The sequence below is a fragment of the Pygoscelis adeliae genome, unplaced genomic scaffold (genome assembly GCF_000699105.1).
Source record: "Pygoscelis adeliae isolate BGI_AS28 unplaced genomic scaffold, ASM69910v1 Scaffold85, whole genome shotgun sequence".
Lineage (NCBI taxonomy): Eukaryota > Metazoa > Chordata > Aves > Sphenisciformes > Spheniscidae > Pygoscelis > Pygoscelis adeliae.
Window position 1 is genome coordinate 6,143,802 of NW_008824900.1, and position 21,108 is coordinate 6,164,909.

General features: G+C 34.3%; 1 protein-coding gene across 1 annotated transcript in view; it reads right to left on the bottom strand.

The window, feature by feature from the left end:
* SNX29 (sorting nexin 29) overlaps window positions 1-21,108 on the bottom strand; it is a gene marked incomplete at its 5' end in the record, with an annotated part of 133,873 nt that overhangs the window by 15,045 nt on the left and 97,720 nt on the right. Inside the window, one exon of the mRNA XM_009324816.1 lies at window positions 16,228-16,367. Coding sequence (XP_009323091.1) covers window positions 16,228-16,367 — 140 coding nt within the window. The remainder of the gene's footprint in view (window positions 1-16,227; window positions 16,368-21,108) is intronic.

Below are 21,108 nucleotides of genomic sequence, written 5' to 3' on the forward strand. Positions count from 1 at the left end.
AGCTCTCAGTGAGACTTTAACAAAGAGAGACTGGTAAATTGAGTTGACAGGCAGACTTCGAGGCTCTGGGCAAGCCTGGCTGAGCTATGCAACATGCAAAGGCTGAGCAGCGCACACAACTAAAGACCAACAGAATGCCGCAATGAATCAGAGATACAAATGTGGTCAGAATCAACCGTAATATTGCATCTGGAAGAGTTGCTAGTTAGCTTACCTAGGCAATCGTTTCAGTTTCCTATCATTTTCCATAGAGTTCATACCTTAGGCCTAGAGAATGAGCACAGTAGCCTGATACAGATGATATCACAAATGTCTGTATTTTAAATAGTATTAAAATTGCCATCTAGATTTAATTCTGTGAAGATGCACATATGCCCCACACATGCATATTTCATAATTTTATATATCCACTTACAGTATATTGACACCAATAAACAGAGACAACAAAGTTTTAGAACTGTAGAAGAAAAATGTTTCTTACTGAGGAAATACGAATACGGATTCTACGGTTTCAGGATGAGTAGTGTATATATACTGCTGCATGGGGAAAAAAAAAAATCAACATATAAATTACCTTAGAATCTACTGAATGCTTACATGAGCAAAAATTGATTTAAAATTATGCAGATGATGAAGTTACAGAAGATAGAAAACATTTGCTTGTGCATTTTCCAAGTTTCTAATACTAAAAAAAAAAAAAAAAAAAGGTGGAATTTTACATCTAGACATCCTGAATTATGCTGAAAGATTCCCCAGAAGCCTAAAATATGCATAGCAGCATTTTGGAAATCCTAATTTTTAGTTAAATACAACAGTATTTTCTTCATTGGAGGTAGACAAATATTAAATAAAAAGAACTTCAAATAGTCTGAATAAAATTCAGTTCAACAGCTTGGCTTTTAGTTGCCCGTTATTGGTGATGCTATGGTCTCATTACCTCTCAGCTCAGCTTGTATATTCAGGATATGTTTAACACCATTGGAAAAGAGTTAAAACTAGAGGTATGAAAGTTAAAATGTGACTTATGCCATGTTAGCTGCAACTGGTGAGTATCATTTGGCCTGGCTGTAACAAGGCCAATATTCTGAAAAAACAAGGATCATCCTTATAAAATTATCAACTTAAAAACCTGTCATTCCTTAGTTAAAAGGAAGTTAAATTATTTGCCAGGTGAAGAAAAAAGGCACTTCGCAAAAATATATTCAGGATAAGAAAAGGAGAGAATGAGAGTTTATAGATCTGCAGATTAAAGGAAGAAAGACAAAGTTTTGTCCCAGTACCCAGAGAACAGGTACACTGAATGACCACCAAGCTGGTCAGACTTACAAAGTAGAGGAATCTCTTCTTGCCAGTCATTTACTTTGCTCTATACATGGGGTAACAACTGAATGCAGAATATTCATTGCACCAGACCTTCTGATACCAAGATCCTAGGTGGAGTTCAATCTTTATACCCAATAAGAATCTTTTAAATACCAGAATCACCTATGTATATTTTTTTTTTCAAGGCTTATTTTCAAAGGAAAGACAAAATATCTTCTAGTGTTTAAGTAAAAATTCTATGCCTATGGTGCACCTCTTCTTTTGTCGCTCTTTCAGCTACCATTGCCATTTCAATAAATGAAAGCAAATCCCAATCAGTTCTAATGAAATGGCTTTTCTATGTGCACAAAATCCAGTAAAGGAAAAAAAAATCCCATATAAGTGAGTGGTTTTATGTTTCCTTCTTTTCATTCTTTCCCACCATCTTCCTTTTTCACCTCATTTTCACATACATTCTCTTCATTCAGTCCAAACTGTCTCATTCAGTCTCTTCCTTCTGTTACTTTCTATAGCAGTCGTCTACTCTTCCTCTACTTTATTCTCTTATTCCTCACCTTCTCCAGTTTTTCTTTCTTTATTAATGCACGTCAACAGCCACAACGCAGTTTATTACCCAGTATTTTCCCAGCTATTGTTTGCTTCTCTTCTCTTTATGCCTAATTCTTCTCTCAACAAACTCCTGGACTGAGTTGATTCTACATGGTTGAGTCAAACCTCTGTTGCCCACAAGTCAAGTCATTCTCACAGCTCCCAATCTACACCAATTCTCTCCTGCATTAACAACCTATACATCAAGTACTCTCTTTCAAATCAATATGCCTACTTCATGTTTCAGTTTTCCCTCATTTCACATATTCTTTATTATGTTATAGACCTCAACTCCCTGTTGACTCCCTCAGGTTTTCAGTCACCCAGTCCTCAGAGCAACACTGGACTGCCCAAGCTCTGTGAGGAAACCCTACTGAGCCTTTGATACATTTTTATTCTACTGTTCTACCTTCCAAAATAAATCTTGTGAAAACTACCAGTTTAAGGCATTTTTAGTACAATTCTCCAGGCTGTAAAACTCACTTGAAAGTACTTACTGGACAAGTCACTTCAGTTAAAAGAATGACTCCGGTGAACAACTGCCTACTGTCGCAATCTGGACTTTTCTGGTTTTATGCAGTGTTGTTAAATTAATTTAAACTAGATCCTAGACACTGTGCTGTGCACCCTAACATATTATGATAATGACACCTTCTTGGGTTAAATTTTCTTCCTATGTGTTATTAAATATGTTAATCAGTGCTGATAGACAGTAAAAAGAGGGTAAAGTGAGCATATTGGTACAAAACCAAAATACTTACAAGAAACATATATTAATTCTGTACTTGAATGGCAGCTAAAGCTAACATATGGCTAGCCTGACAAGAACAACTTTATTCTTTTATTCACTTAGGAAAATCATGCCACATTACAAAGAAAAGGTTTCAAGACAGCTGTCAATGTTGCTGAAAGAAAAAAAAAAGGTAAACTGATTGTTTGATACCTTTTTCCACAGTACAATGCTTTCATGCTATCAAGAATGAGGAAGGTACTTTGAAGTACTGCACACTTAATTGTATTAGCATTTCTAGTATTCCACTTTTCATAGTTATGATGCAAAAATTTGTTCCAGATTCTAAACTGGCATAAGGAGCTTTAAAGAATATTACATCTATTGTTTATGAATTAGGTATGGACAAAGTAGAAGTAGGATTTTTTTGTGTGTGTTTATAATTAGAAGTAGTTTGTGATTTAGCTAACCAAATCCACCTTGGCAAATACTTGCCAGTTAGGGGAATATGCAGTAAGTATACTGATAGGAATGATGTGTTTTTGTTGATGGACAATAGAAAATGAGTTGATTCGCATTTAGACCCTAAACTACAGAACTCTGCAAAGGGTTTTAGATAGTCTCTCAGTTTAATGGCTGGATGTCTAAAAACTTACTAGTTACCTCTTTCTACTAAAATAACAAGTGATCTCCACAATTATTTTAAGTATCTGCCTTGCTCTACAAATTGACTTCATATCTGTGTAAGATACATTTGGGAATGGATGGTAGTTATATCTTACATTTTACAATTTTATAGTCTTAAGCAGCCTTATTCTCAGTTACCAGGCTAATGTTTGCTGTAAAAATCCCAGCAGAGAAAATGGACAGCTAATTGAGTTTTTTTTACAACTGGACTTCAAAGGAGTGGGGCTCCATTGTCACTGCTGCCACTAGAACGGAGGAAAAAAAAAACCAACCTGACCTTCAAGGAAGGACTAAACTTTCCAACCACAGGAAGCAGAAAGAAACGTCTTTCTCAAAAAAAGATACAAGCCACAGAAGCAAGAATTTTCAAACACAGGGAAGGTAGTGGAGAGAGTCTTGTGAGTCACAGTCACTTGCAGAAGTGAGACACAAACAACTCCTTGCCTATTCCACAACGTTTTTCCTGTCTGTGACTACTCATTGCTGGATATCAAGCACTGGTGCTCAAATACATCAGTCTTCCAACTAACTTGTTTTTATTCAAGATAATTTACAGTCTCAGCTATTTTAATTCTGAAACACATTAAAGATTTTACTTTATTGGTGTAAGTTAACCTGTACTTTTGAGTACTCAGCATTACAATTTATTGTTATATTAATACATCACTGACAGAAATGTGAATTTAAAATAAGAGCTGATAACTGTAAGACAGAAAAACAGGGATGGCAGAGATTAAAATTATATTTTTGCAAGTCTCTTTTCTGGCTTAATTTTATGTTGCTTGCAAAGTAAAGAAGAGAATTACAAACTTATTCTCCCTATTTTGCCCAGCTTCAAAATTGAAACTTTCTTTACTGGTTCTAGAGCCCATTCTTTGCTACCAAGTTCAGAAACACTTGCTGCAGTACAGAAATGCCTGAATATACAAAGAGTTCATTTTTTAACAAGGGAGTGCATGTGACTTGCTTGTTACCAGGGAAACAGGATTACTACTGTAATGACACAAAACTTTAACTGGCTGTGTGTTCTTTTATGAGAAAAATCTTAACCTCTTCTTCCACTGCTACAAGTTAAGCATGTTAGGGATATAAACTGCACAGTTTAGAAAACCTGTCTCTTGCTAAAGACTTACTGAGTTTATTAGCAAGCAGTAAAAGAGCAAGATGAAAAGGAAGTAGTAAATGTTACTGAGAACAACTCTTCTCTCAGAATGATCTTTCATTACTAAGCCTGTTAACTGCTAGGGAAAATGACAGAAAGTGATGATACAATTCTTGGCACCCAAGCAAAAAAAAAAAAAAAACATTCAAAAGCACCTTGATCCAGTTCCTTAGTTAAACTGACCAGCATCCCACCTTGACCCAAGTTTCCTAGACTAAGAAAAATGGTTATGCAAAATAATTGCCTGGGAACTAGGCATAATCAAGAGTAATAAAACAGACTAAACTATTTCTGCATGTTATAAAGGCGTTAAATGAAAAAATATTAGGCAAATTGATGATTTCATATTTTCATGGTAGGCAACTTGGCATTTTCACTAACTCTTAGAGCCATTTTTATTATTTGCAAAAGACAGATGGAAATAGACCCATCAGAACATGCAGAGCACAATTAAAAGCTCATTTTGTACAGCACTGAAGTTTGCTGTAACATTGAACATGGCTTTGTTCAACATATCTCCATTTTCTTCAGAGCTTTAAAAGTTGTGTGTTTATAAAGGAAACCAATATATACCAATTAGCTACCAACAGCAACATATAAAGTGCTTTTTGACTGTTACTGTCAATCTACTTGCTTTAAATTTTTGCCCCATCTTTTAAACCATGCAATGGTGCACATTTCTTGTACATTTCTACACATGTCCTGGTTTTGGCTGGGATAGAGTTAATTTCCTTCCTAGTAGCTGGTACAGGGAATGTGTTTTGGATTTAGGATGAGAATAATGTTGATCACACACCGATGTTTTAGTTGTTACTCAGTACTGCTTACACTGAGTAACTCAGTACTCAGTACTCCCAGCGAGAAGCTGGGAGGGGGCACAGCCAGGACAGCTGACCCAAACTGGCCAAAGGGACATTCCATACCATGTGACGTCATGCTCACTATATAAATTAGGGAAAAGCTGACTGGGGGGCCACTGCTCAGGAACTCGCTGGATATCAGTCAGTGCGTGGTAAGCAATTGCATCGGGTATCACTTGCTTTGTATATTCTATTACTATTATTGTTATTATTTTACTTTATCATATTTCAATTATTAAACTGTCTTTATCTCAACCCATGAGTTTTCTCACTTTTACACTTCCAATTCTCTCTCCCATTCTACCAAGGGGGCAAGGAGTGAGCGAGTGGCTGGGTGGTGCTCAGTTGCCAGCTGGAGTTAAACCACAACAACATTTAAAAGAAATACCATACCATATCCTCTCCCTCATCTGTTTCAACAATTTTAGACACAAAGTATCAGTATTGCCTGTTTTGACATTCTTATTTTCTCAGGCAGCATTAAATGAGAGTTTATTCTGAGGCAACTGTAAAAGATCACAAGCCCTCAAATGTTTCCAGTGGTGACTGGAGAGTATTCACTTCCAGTACAGTATACGCTAAATTATTCTTCTCATGAGCACTGTAAAGGTCACTCTGAATACAAAGAAGCATGACAAAAATCTACTTGATGGAAATATGTTCATAAATACCTATCTGTGAGGCCTGTTGAACAATTCGTAGCAATTCACTTCGCAGAGCAAGTCTCACCGTCTTTATTGAGATGGTAATCAGTGTAAAAGTCATACCATTTGAAAGTGAAGTTGATTTTTTTTTTTTAATGGCAAGACTCAATAATGAGGCAATAAATACAATACATAAAACCTTTCAATATTATAGAGTTGCTGTATGACATACCAGTTTTATTGAGATCACACCAAGGCAAACAAATGACAAATGCCTTTTCTTTGAGGTGTCTTAGTCCCAGAACAATACAACACTGACATGTTTCATTAGGGTGAGTTTAGTAGGATGTGTTTCTGAAATACTTTCACTATTACCCACAATCTGCAGGAGAAAATGTTTTCAACTGTAGTTACAGTGAATACCGAAACACTTCTGGCTCAGTACCGCCTTAAAAGTGGAGGACTGAGAAAATGCAAGTGAGAGCAAGTAAGTGTGAGTAAGAGCAAGAAAACAGGCGGGCAGGAGTGAGAAACATGCACATAAACAGATTCTTTCACCTGAATAAAACCTATTTACATTGGGCACTGCTGGCGGATTTCTATTAATTAGACCAACTGCTGGAAAAAGAAATACAACCTATAGAAGTGCAGCTGAGAGGAATAAAGAACTAAGAAAACCGAACAGTTTCTAGTCTTTTTTACTTTAACAATTGAGAAAAAGATTAACAACTACAAAAATAGTTTTAAGAATATGAAAACATATTCTGACTCCAAATTTTCACTTTGCTTGAAGTGATCATTTTGATCTGAAATGTAAAGGATTACTACATTTGTAAGTAAAGCAGATCTCGTTGATAATTTTATGTGCCTCCCGTAAATCATTAGTAACTATGCATTATATTCTTTCTGATTAAAAATTGTCATTTAAGCTCTAGTGAGTAGTTACTTGACTGCTAACTTCTGTAAAACTACTAACAGCAGAACCAAGTTGAAAGTCAGCAGATATCTTGAGTGCTGATGGGTATTTGGAATATATCTCCATCGATAGCAACTGTCTGAAGACTGTGAATGCTGCTAATAGTATTGCCATGATAACTATCCTGAAATTAGGACATCATGGACTGAAAACTTCTTGGCTGGAACGTGTATATTAACTCAGAATGGTTATCAAAAGAAAATTGCACATTGAAAAAAGATTGATGGGGAAGATGTCATTTCTGTCAAACATGAAATAGTTAGAGAATGCCACACTATAGGCAGGGCAGAGGAGGGGGGAACGCAGGGAACATGAACACAAATTTGGATATAACATTGCTCTGATCACAAATCAGATTAAGGAGCTTTTCTCTCTACAGTACTTTTAATGACATCTCTGTACTGCAAACTGCTCCTTGGGATCAAAAGAGAGAAAAATGAATAAAATTTCTTACTAGTACAGATACATTATTCCTTCCAGCACAGGTGGCATCTTCCATAAGTATTTCAAGGGAGTGTTTTTCCATACACACACTCTTAACTGACATTAAGTGTGCTGGAAAAATCCTCAAAGATAAACTAAGATTTGGTCAATTATGTACTTAAGTTAAAACAGAGCGTCCTTAACTCTCCTGCAATGTCTTTCACACACAATAGAATAAAACTATGCTATAATCTGCATTATGGAGGCAACCATCTTCCACAGATAACTGTCTTTTCCTAGCTCAATTTATAGATTTTAGCATTTATTCAGACCATTTAAAAGGACTAACCACTGGTAATAAATAAGAAATAATCTTGCAAACCTTAGGTCTGAACAAAATAGGAAGATGCAGGACAGTTCTTTACCACATGGAAAGGAGTAGCAGAATTGCAACAAATGCTAACTGACAGACTTGACACACTTTTCCAATGACTATTCAAGTTTTTAGTGTCCTATACTTTAAAGCCAGGATCAAAATTTTAATTATTTCACAAATAACCTGTCAAATCCCAGATAGATCACTTGTAAAATAAAAAACTGCAACTATAACATCATCCTCATTTGTTTGGATAAAACTAGCTTTATAAAGCCAAACGTTTGTAGTAATCCTCAAGTACCAGTATTTCTAAGTACTTCCTTACTATATTCAACCCATCTTCCTTTTAACATTAAGCATCCTGTGTCTCTCTCTCCCTGCTTATTCTTGCCCTGTTTATCACTGTTTCTACTCCTCCTGATCTATTTTTTTCCTTCTTCATTGTCCGCTAACATTCATAAACCCTCTCAGCTACTCAGAACAGGGAAAGGAAAATTTAATACATTTGTAGAACGCCATGTAACACACGTCTTCAATGTCAGTATGTGCCAAAACACAAAATAAAAGACAATATAACATCATAATACAATTCTTGCAGAAGGAAAAGAGATTAAAGTATGAATTCTCATATACTTTGACCAAACAATTTTTGCCCTACTTCTTCACATTTCAGTTAGATCAAAACAGGCATGATGCTTTTTTTAAGTTTGATGTCAAGCCTCATAGGTTATGAGAGACATAAAAACATAAAAAACCATAAAAGCAGAACTGTCAGTTACAAAGTGAGGAATGCAGAAACCAAGAATAACAGTGAGACAACTATATGTTTAAGAACAATGCACTCCAATTCAGATATTTAAACTCTATCATCAGCAAAAATTCCACAGAAGAATAGTACATTTTTGCAATGGTACTTCCTGCATTATCTGAACGTGCTAAACGAATTTTAGATATCTAAGGTATTTTTACTTGAACAATCATCAGTGCTTGGCAACACAGTTCTATTGAAAGATAAATATTGTGTAATGTCTCTACATAGTTTTATAAGTAGTTCAATCAATTAACATAGCAATAAATTAGTTTCATTAGCATGTTTCAGGCATTAGGAGGTGCTTTACTAATTAAAAGTCACATATTTAAGCAAATGCTATTCCCAGTTTGTTCATGTAAATCATATTCCTCTTTATCAGAGTGCTTACTTACTGTTATAGAACATAACTGAGATCTGTTAAAGAGATACTGAAGTCATTCAGCACCAAGTTGATAACACAAGCTGCCACTTCAAAGGGTGCAATCAGGTAAAAATCTGGCCACTAGCCACAATACTTCAGGATGCATTAGCTGAATACTGTCATTTATCCTATTAGAAGGCACAGATATGTACACTAATAGCTTGAAGTGTCATGCCATCACCAACTCATTTTTTGAGAAAGTAACCTATTCAAAATTGCATTTAAAACTTCTTTACTTCGCATCAATATTGTTTTGCAGTATTTCAGGGATTGCTTGTTTGTTTGCTTTTAATCTTACTGTTTATCTGATAATGCACTAAGAGCAGAATACTAGCACCACATACACTACAAATTGAATGGACAGGACAATTTTGCTGTCTCATTTCCAATTGCCCCAAGAACTTCTGGGCTGCAACTGCAGACCCAACATGTGTTACAGAATGTGCAAAACAAAAATTCAGTATAAAAATCACATTACTAGTATTTCTCAAAACATATATGTAACTAAACACCACATATCCTACATACATAACTGATGCAATGCCTAACTAAATATATAACTATGCCCTAACTACATGGATGTCAAAGGAATCATCTCAATGACTATTCAGCACTCACATACAAATAGCCATATCAATACCTGAAAATATTCCAAGATAACTTCTTCTGCAGAATAAAGTTATAAAACAAAAACATTCACTGCTGGGTTGATATAGATGTATGTATGTGTGTAGGTAGGCTTTTGCTTATTTATGTTATATATAGATAGTATGGAGTTAAAATAAGAGGAGGGATTCCCATTCATTCAATGCATAAATTCTGTATTAACTATCATTTTTGTTGTTTTGTTTACATGCTAGAGAAACATACTTAAAATTATTTTGCTTTTTCATAGAATCATCTTTTGTAGCTGTTCATCCAGAAAGACTAGTTAAATAAGAGCTGTACTGCTGCTATAAATACAGTAGTATCAGTCCGGCTAAGCAAGTCCTAAAGGGAGGAAATAATTAGAATATTTTAGAAACCTCTCTGTAGCTATAAGACTGATTTCTTATAAATCATAAAATGAGGCAGAAAACATTAGAACATGACATGAGCAGAGTAAGTTTACAAAAACGTTTTTCACCTTATTTGAGATTGAGATTTAAAGTCCTGCAAACGGAGAAATTTAGAAACCTAAATTCCTTTAAGATTTTTATTAGTTCATGAAAACCTCATCTCAATACTGTCACTGGCCAAGAACACAGTAAAAGCACTGTTTTAGAAAGTTTCTCTCCTCTACCTTTATATGTAAATATATTAATATCTATGTATTCAAAGTGAAAGGAAGATAACATATTTTTTTGAACATTACAATCCTCTAATCGTCACAGAGAACTGATGACTCCTCTGGTGTTCAAACACATCCCGCAGACAACAGTTTCTCAGAACCTGCTCTAGCCTCTTTTCTGATGATTTACCGAGCAGATTCTCTGCTTTCTTTAAAGCGTATGCTTGAGCAGCTACCACAAGAGAACAAATGTCCAGCTCTGCAGCTCAGCAGAACATGTAATTAATAGTTATCTAGAAACTGTTGTGACATGTAGCTGTGGCCTAGAAAACGAGATAAAAAAATACTCAGCACAGTAATCTGAAAATATTCACAAAACTCTGTTTATACCATTCTTGCATATATTTTAATCCAAACATTTGTATTGCCAAAGCAAAAGAGTCAATAAAGTGTCAGTATTCTTATTTGAATAGCATGCATAGCTACAAAGTGGAGCACGTTTTAGTAGTTTCATACTGTTTAGGCTATTTTTGTTCACATATAACACCTGTTTGACCAGCTGTATATTTAGCTAACACTTTTTTGCACAGGGTTTATGTAAAACACAACTCAATTTAAAATTGCAGGTTGAGCTTTTGGGGAATCATAGATTTATAGACCATCTGAGGTTGGAAGGCACCTCTGGAGACCGCCTAGGTCCCCCTGCACAAGGTTGCCACGGACTGTGTCCTGTCAAGTCTTTAATACCTCCAAGGATGGAGTGTCAACCACCTCTGAGCCACCTGTTAGGGTGTTCCATCACCCTTACAGTAAAAGAAGTTTTTTCTTATTTTTCTTGTATTTCACTTTGTGCCCATTACCAGGACGATGGGAAGAAAATCTTTATCTTCTAAAATACAGAAACCACAGAGAGAGAAAAATGGAACATCACAACATTTTAGTGTTTCTTTTCACAACTTCTTACAGCTTTTAGCTTTTTACATACTTGAAATCATATAACCTATTGTGATCATTTATGTTAAAAGACTCAATCATATGGTCCAAAGAATTATGATGCTTGTTGCGAAAGATCTCTCCTGTTCTTATATATGTATTTACAAAGAGGTAATGTGTGTGATGTTTTTCAGATAGATTGATAAGAATGTGATTAAAACAAGTGTACTTGTTATAACAAGTTTTATTTATCTGTAATGTACCAATCATGAGTGCAAATAAATGTTAATTTAAGTAAGTACTAACAGACAGGCATTCACCAACTAGCAGATGTAGCAATCTAATTCAGCAGTGCCAATTCTTGATTTAGGTTTTGCTCTGCATGGACTGGAAAATTTAACTCGTGATGTCAATTTTATTATTACAAAGAATTTGTTATTCAGCATGTAAACAGACAAATTAGCAGAGCCAGAATCTCTTCTTTACATTAAGACATGAAAGTGGACTGTAAAGGAAACTATTTGACCAAACCTGTGACTGAGCTAATGCAGCATTAAAATTGAAAAATACACAAACCAAGATTACAAATGATAGAGATTGACAACAGAAAGAATACATTAATGACAGTTCACAGTGTAAGGAATCAAAACAAATTACATTTCCATGATTAACCACTAGCATTTGATACAGTAATGAAGAGAAATGCTAGCAAACTGATTCACATTATTTTACTGCAAACTGTTAACTGTATCTGAGTTTCAAAATAAAATTAATTTATTTCTTATAACAGTGGTGGGCTATTTCATACAGATCAATTAAAATGTTTCGCCTCATCAGATCTGTGCCTGATTGTCTGAAATCACTGCACTTGGAAGGGAGAAATCCCCAAAGGAACAACCTCACAACAAAAATTTTCGGCAATATTCCTTCCGGCATTTAATAATCAGTGGATTCAGTCTTAAAGACATTAATCTTACTTTCTGTTCACCATTATCATATTCTAGGACCTAAATCAGATCTTAAAAGTGATTAATTAAAACTGACCCTGTAATTTCTATCTATAGGATGCCTAATCAGACATAACCTTTATGGGATTTTTCATTTTCACACTGAAGTATGGTCATTTAATTTTGCAGTGAGAAGAAACTCTTACAATTATCTGGTCTCATTTTTTTAATTTTATATTTCATTGCTTCCTAATAGACAGATCTAATGCCCTAGAGACTTTTTATGCATATTAAGACTGTAATATTTTCTCCTAGACTGAGGTCTCACTACTCTCTACAGCACAGTCCTATAACTAATATCTCAATGTTTTGTAACTGCTAAGTCTTTCATTAATAAAGATATAATCAGCAACTATACACACATTTGTGCTATGAAGCACAAATCAAATATATCAGAATTATTATATGTATTTACAGTGTTTTATATTAAAATATTATTAAACAAAAATATTATTAAACCTAACAGAATAGAAGAATTGCAGGTACGGTACAAAGGTTACAATTGAATAATGTAATAAACACTTTCACAGAGTCCAGCATGTTTAAGATCTCCTGTTGACGAAGCTCAAAATCCATTAAGGAAGGACAACACTGGAGAAGTTGGCAATATGAAGTGGAACTGAAATGCATTTTCTTTTAGATGCTTTTTCTTACTCACCAACAGTGCCAGGTCATGACTCTCAGAAAATAAAGGACATTGAGAATTCAAATGATAGCCTAGCAATGATGATACTTTCTAAAATGTGCTCCTTCTATCATTGTCTGAAGGATCTTTATATTAATTTAATACTGCTGCTCTAGCTGCAGAGGAAGACACTGATATCCCAGTAGAAAAATGCATTAAAAACCCACTTTGTCTGCTGTAGATGAGGTATATAGTTATTTTGCTCAACAGCTAAGCTTTTCCAGAATCCCACTAATATTCCCACGGAGAACTCTCTACTCTAGCTAATAGAGAATGCTGACGCATCTATTATTTGAGAAAAAGCTCCAAGGAAATAATTCAGAGACACATATATGAACAGAACTTTTCTGTCATAATGTCCAGATATCAAAGAATATTCTTGAATCCACTAAAGTCCATTGCTTCATGCAATGTGTTGAGAATTATGAAATTGCCAAATGCAAAAAAACCCACTAAAAATAAACAGTCTTTTTGCAACCTATTGCATAGCCATACCCAAAAAAGGTTAGCATCAATGCAGTGCATCATACTGGTGTTTACAAATTGTTGACAAATGGTGTTGGCAAATTTCCTTGAGCAAATCTCCTTGAACTAATTTCTTTCATAAGAGATAATTGCTTTATTTTTGTATCGCAATGTTTCACATACTAAATTGTACCCATATTGAGAAAACAGGTTACTTAAATATGCTGCCTTCTCAATAAAACTTTGCTCTTTCTGTGAAATTAATTGTATCTATCTCATTTGGCTCATTACATGTATTAGAAGAAATAGGGTTGTGGTTTTTTTGTTGGTTTCGGGGTGGTTTTTTTTACATCAGCAGAATACGGTAATAGTGTTTATTCTGACTTGCGCATCATTGGTAAAACCCCTTACATCGGGTTGTGATTTTGAATCTTTTCCTGTGCAGGTCCTCATACCTGGCACGTTTTTAATAAACAAAACCATGTGATCTAAACTCTATTTACACCCTTATAAAAGAGATAAGATTAACCATCAGAAAGCAAGTTAATTGTTTAGGGCTGAGGAATAAGAGGAAATATGTTTTCCCTTGTTGTTTTTAACATAAGTGGCTAAGAGATTATAAATAAACTATTCTTGATATGTCATTTCTCGAAGTAGAATAAAAAGATACTGTAATAAAATATTTCTGTATCAACAGTGTATTAAGATGAAAAAACCACCCGAAAAGTAGTATCATTGCTTTTACATCAGTACTGTATTATCTCATAGTTATAATCTCACAGTATGGTCACTGTTGAATTGCTCAATTGATGATAGATTTTTTAAAAAATATATGAAATTCTAATAATTGAAATTAAATAAAAATCCAAAACCAAGACAATTTTGGTTAAAGCATGTAAATAATGCACCACAGTTCAAGTAATGAACTGCTACTACGAATGTTTTCCATCAATTAAGACCAAAGCGTCAAATTAATATTCCTAACTAGGGTATCCACAGTATTTCCTAATCTAATAGGTTCTCGTTGAAACTGTTGTCCACTTTTGTCATGCTTTAATATTAGTTGTGTTGCTATCTTTATGACTGCTTGTACTGTTGAGGTAATGATAATTACTACAACAACTCAATGTACACCTGAAACCATAATCATCATTTATTAAAATATCTTATACCCCACAAAGCTTGAAATTTAATTTCTTTCATAAGCAAACTGGTTGAGGATGAAAAACTAGCTAGCCTCGACTTACGGATGTTATTCTGCATTACCGCTTGTCTGTGTGGAACTCAGGATAATAAATTATAACAAGCCAATGAAAAGATGGAACCTTGAATAGCACACTGTTCGGAATTTATTTCCCTGCTCTACATTTAAAGCAGCAAGTTATGAAGTGAAGTTGACAAGAAATTATCAGTTCACTACTTCACACAGCTATTCTTAACCATCTTAAAATAAAATATTATTGGACAGGAAGAGCAAAAATTATTTGAGTTGAAAATTCAATTGCAAATATATTTTGTATTTGCCCCCCTCTTCTTTAAAAAACAACATGAAGTACAACATGAAGGACAACTTCTTTAAAATGACTTAACAAAAAGCCACATGTGGGCCCCTCAACTGGAAGTACTTGAAACCATTTAAATCTTTACAGCCCTTAGTCAAATTCTACATAATAGGTTCTTAGGGAGAAAAAGGTAAGTCTCTTGAGATGTTTGTCCCTACAAACATCATTTTGCCATTTATTTCATCATCAAGATGTCTCATCAAATTGATTTTTCCTTTTTCAAATCCAGGAAAAAGAAAAAACATGAATGCCACAAAATACATCTTGGCATTCTTCCATTTATCTATTAAATTTCCTCATAAATACAGCTTTCTTGAAATAAAATTTCAACTTGAAAATCTGAAACTCCGTACAAGACCATACAAATAGTACAGCAAAATATGTATGCTTCTACTGAAAATTATTAATTTTAAAGTGGTGTTGATTCTGCAAATTGATCCATTAATGGATTCACAGGCATGAATGCACAATCCCTATGCAGAGGCTTGGGGACAGCAAATTTAATATGATGGCTCATTATGAGCCATAGTTCAATCTATACATAATTTGTACAGGCGTAGTACTGAAAAAACATTATTCCTTTCACTAATAATTTTTCAGTATAAGTCAACATCAATTTCAAAAACAGATTTTCATGAATATTATTTCTTAAATAGTTCCAAATATCATTTACAAATAATGCAAAGAAGAATTTTTACAGCATAATGTAATTTTAACAGATGATATCCCTTGTACAACAGTATACCAAAGGGTTTGTTATGAGATTCTTAACAGATGACCATGTTAAACTATTTCTGGACATATTCAACATTAACATTAATGAAATCAGAACAAGTGTCAGCAGATCACAAAATTGAGCTAGAAAGAGTTCAACAGCTCGACTTTTTAATTTGATTAGCAAGTACCCTAATAGTGCTCCACCCTCATCCCCCAAAATAAATTTAAAAACAAAAATATAAACCCCACACAACCAAAAGCAAAACAAAACTGAAAAAGACCAAACAAAAGAAATAAAAAACACCTAATGTTTGAAGAGTAGGTATGGATGCAGATTTTGAGGTCACTTAGATATTTTTGAAAGCTTTACACCGTGATTTTTGTTCAAAGTCACCATTTAAATAAACAAAAATTACTATATATGTCATATATTCCTTTGAATATAACAAAAGAGCTTATAATTTGGACAAGAGCCTTCTATTTAAAAAAAACACTTTTAAAGATTTTGGAAATGCTGGCATTATATTTTAAATTAAATTATGATTAAAAAAGCTTAATATTTTCTTGACTATTTCACAGATACTTACACAAAAAAGGGCATCAGTTGAATAAGAGTCTCTTTTTTGGGATTGGCTGTGAATTCTGGCACAGTTTGAATAATTTTGTTCATTACGTTCCTTAGGTAATTTTGTAGCTGCTTGCGTCGCTCTTCTACAAACTTTGCATCCTAAAATACAAACGAAAAAATATGAATGGTGCAAATATGTTTTTCAATTCTATAATGTAACTATACAGTCCTAATAAGCATAAAATTTGATCTTTTGATGAGCTATGTTTATTATGTCTATAGAAGTATGTTCGCAATATGTAAAAACCCCTTGACTGTCCTTCTTGGAGATAAAGGAAGATCATGCAACCTAATAAAAACCTGCTTCACAAAAACATCCACTGACAGGATGCCAAATTCTCTCCTTGGCAGAATATTTCTTCTATGGACCAGAATTCTTTTCCTAATAGTAGATCTCCATAGAATACTACAATCTTAGAAAGGCAGTGCATAACAACAGCGGCATAGAGGCAGTAGCATAACAACTTATGCAATTCTTTTTGAGATCCAGAATTACCGGTCTTCGTAGGAGGAAATAACTACTTATTCCCACAATTTCTTCACAATTCATAGTTTTCAAATGTTGGGTACACAAACTGCAGAATGGATTAATATTTCTCCAGCTTTTTTATTATTATGTTAATAAATTATTATTTTGAGATGGAGTTTTCATATAGTAGATTGCTTTTTTTAAAGACTATATCGCAACTCCCATTAAAATGTTTTACTGAAGTTCCTATAGTATTTTAGATCTCAGGATTTTATACTATATTGGCCCCAATAAATAAGGTAATTCTATAAACTCCATATTCTGCTGAGGGACTTGAAAATTAAAAGTCTAACAACCAGCACAACGCCATGCATCCTGTAACTTACATCTAGCTTAAACTTTTTCCTGTGAGGGATCGCAATTACAGTGAACTATAATATAAAGTCTACACATTTCACACTAACATAAGACTAATAGGTTTACAGTGAAGTCAGGTGCTGGCTGGTTTGTGCTACAGCCAGTATGCTGTATCTCAGAAATGAAGGCATTCTGATCACCTGGTTTAAATGTCAAAGTATGTTCTTTAGGCATGAAGCCAAAACTATTATTAGACAATTGCAGCTCTCAAAGGAAGACTATGATCTATAAATGTGTCTCTCCAACCTGTGTTATTTATCTGTGTAAGAAAAGCCATTGAAACAAATTGTTTCTTGCAAAAAAAGTTACAACCCACCAACAAAACCCCATAAATACATTTGACAACACTAAATAAATTCATTGTATTAAAGGTTCAAGCCATGCTGCCATGCATGGGATGCAAATCTGAAGATTATTCCTTCCTTAGGTAAAACAGACTAACTCATCATCAAAGCAGGGATGCTCCTTCGAATTCAGGAGGACTGCTGTACAGTTCCTAGAAGCTTTGTTAACATTTTGTTCTGTTCTTATCTCTCATTAGGTGAAGTTACCAGGAACAGCAATATTTTTAGGAGACATGAGAAAATGAGAAAAGATTCTGAATTACATTTCTCAAAGTAGTAATTTAAATTCATAGAATTAAAAAATAAAATAAAAAACAAACAACCAATGTTAAGTAAGGTACATTTGCAAATATTGGCAACTAATCCTGTATACTAAAAATAGCCTCATTTTTTATAGTTTAAGGAAGTCTTTTCTGCTCGTCTTTTATTTGCACGATTGCTTAATAACACGTAATTGTAATTTCTGTAACATTTATAATTGCTGAAGACATTCATACTTACAGGCTTCAAAAACTTAGGCAGTGCTTCAGTTGTTTAATTAAGTTCACAAAATTCCAAAATATATACAGATCCTTTTTTTTGTTTTCTAGATATGAACTTACACAGATGTCCAGCCCTGTTTTCACATTCCAGTTTTAATTAATACATGTAATAATCAAGATCAGTGTGAAAATAAAAAACCCTACGTTATATGGTTTCCTATTTCTTTATCAGTCACATTGTTTTTCAGCAACATACACGCACAAATTGTGTAGCAAGTGATTCTAGTGTTAACTGATTTACTGACAAATGAAGAAATGAAGTCTGAAAACTCTTGGAAACTGATACTTTATTAAAAAAAACAAAGCTGCATTGTTGACAGTTCATGCAATCCACTCTGCAGAGTCACTCACCCAGTACTCCACAACTGAGTACAGTTACTACTCAAACAGAACAGAGCAACAGCTTGCTCTGTGCCCCGCTGCACTGACGAAGTCTGGACAAATGTGTGGAACAGAAGTCTACACAAGCTGTTGGGAAACGTTAAAGCAAAAATTTTAATACGTGGCAACATATAATATTAGAATAAAATGGAATGCTAACAATAAATGTGTAGTGCTATACTAATTAACTAACATAAATTTTATTATTTTCCCTTTTTTCACTAAGACTTTTGTTCCTACTAGATTCTTTGACTAGCTCCAGGAACAGCCTTGTCTTCCCATCTTTTCACTCAAAGGATTTAAAGTATCACATCACCACATTGGTAGGGACACTAATTTACTACCACCAGCTGTGTGGGGCAGAAGACAAGGAAGTGTGGCACATAGGAGATCTCAGAGAAGGATAAAAAGTTTGTGGAACACCTTTGGTTCTGAAAGCTTTAACCACATAAATAGTGGTGAAGTTTGGCATGTGAGACCATTTCAATTATGGAGTAATCCTCTCCCCCAGTCTTACCTGACTGTGAATAATGGAGGAAGGAGGAACATTGCTTTGCTCTACAAGCCTGCTCCCAGTGCAGACACAGCCTCAGCTTAGAGCCATTCCAAAGAACTGGCCTCACCCCCACTACGCTTCCTGGATTGTACTTTCATCACTTCTATCAATTATGTTTTCAAGCCCTCAAGAAAATCTCCATTTTTCAAGTACCACATTCATTAGCACTTTTTCAGTTCTTAAGTTTTTTTGGTCACAAATCCTCAACAACAGTATTTTCAGTGAAATAATTTCAATTATGTTAAAATTTGCTCTTCAGCAGAAGCTTCATTCTTTTAGTATCTTCTGTACTGCACATGTATTTAAATAAATACATCTTCTTTCACAGGCAGGACCACTCCGTTATAAACACAGGAGCAAAATGCTGAATGTAGGTACTTTCTATCCCTTATGTTATTGTAAAGAATCTCATTAACTACAGATAATAATGGCACAAAGGCGTTTTCTAATTAAGACTGCCAGAACATGCTTGGGGAATGCATTTTTGCTATTTACAGCTGATCATATTAGTGCTTATAATATAGCTATTTTTCTGCCATTTTTTCAAGCGAAATACAGAAAATCTTAGGAATTAAACTCAGCCTGGAAACAGTTAAAAATGCTCTTTTAGCCTGATATAAAGTTGATCTCTAAAACAAACACTGAGCGATCTACCATGAAATTCTGTACCATGTACTAAGGACCACTGTCCTTACCAGAAGTAATGTAAACCAAGAGTTTTCAAATGATTCAGCTGTACATCTATACTTTATCATTAAACGTGCGTTTTGCAACAGGTCGGCTACTCAGAGGAATTATTTTACCACACAGTTGTTACTGCCAAGTTGTTGCAGTAATAAAGAGTTTTTGTCACCAAATAGTAAATAGAATAATTGGTAATAGAAAAAACACAATTGGTTCAAAGCCTGGCCAATTTTTTCAGTCTCAAATTATAAAAAGGTAATTGTTACCCTCTTTTCATTGGACCCAATTATCTACAACTGAAATCTAGTTAGAATTTTTTATTTCAACTCCTAAACTATATTTTTATTTACAAGCAAGAAGTAAAGGGAAAGATTTGGTTTCGGATTTGTATCAATTAAAAAAACCATACTTTTAGTACATATCTTTGGTGATTGTATGAGATTGTATCTGTCAATACAAATCTACACTTGCATATCTATTCACACAGGAAACAGCAAAGATCTTCCCCTAAGATTCAATATATAGATTTACGTATGCTTGGTATGAATGTACTGTGGGGACAAAGTAATTCTGTTAAAATTACAACTACATATACTTTTGCAAAAAACCTTACATTTTCACAGTATTAAAGGTTAGGTTATATAGTTTCATTTGTAGGAGAATAAATGCATGTATGGGAAGATAGAGTAACAGTATTGAATAAACGCACTTTCAAAATCGCACCGAAGAGAGATCCTGCTAACACGGTTGAAAAAGGAGACCTGCTCTCAAAAATACGGATGGGTATTATTACAAAGATCAAAGGTATTTTCTGAAATTTTCTCCATTTCTATCTAGAACATACTAGATCCTTCCATAACCAATCCAGGAACACATGTTTTTAAGCATTTTCCTGAGTCAGGCCCTAAGTGCTGTTCCTACTAATCTTTCCAAGAAGGTATTTGAACAATTGGCTACAATCTTACTAACTTTAAAACAAAAAGGCAAGGCTAACTGGCCCTTCCAGTTCTTCTACCTGGGTCCAGTGGTAGATTGAATGATCCCACCAAACTTGAAGAAATTTAACTCTTAACTATTACTTGTAGAACTTCTCCTACTGTATTCATGATAAGCCTAATCCCTGATCCCATGGCACTACAGGGGGCAAAAGAGTATTCAAAGAAGGCAGGAACTCTGCTTTCAAGATTTGAGATTTCTTGTCAATTCAAAAGATAAACTCTTTGGAGCCATATATCCTCAATGTGAGGGATTATTTATGGACAGCTACTACCGCTCTTTGTAATGATGCTGAAATTACCTTACTGTATTTGAAAAACAGCTCCAATCTGACCAAAGACAAAGCCTCACATGTTCAGCACCACCTGATTAACAATCCATGAAAGCATTCTGTGCATAGAAAAGGAACTAGTACATGCAGGTATACATTGCCTATAACCATAATCCACTG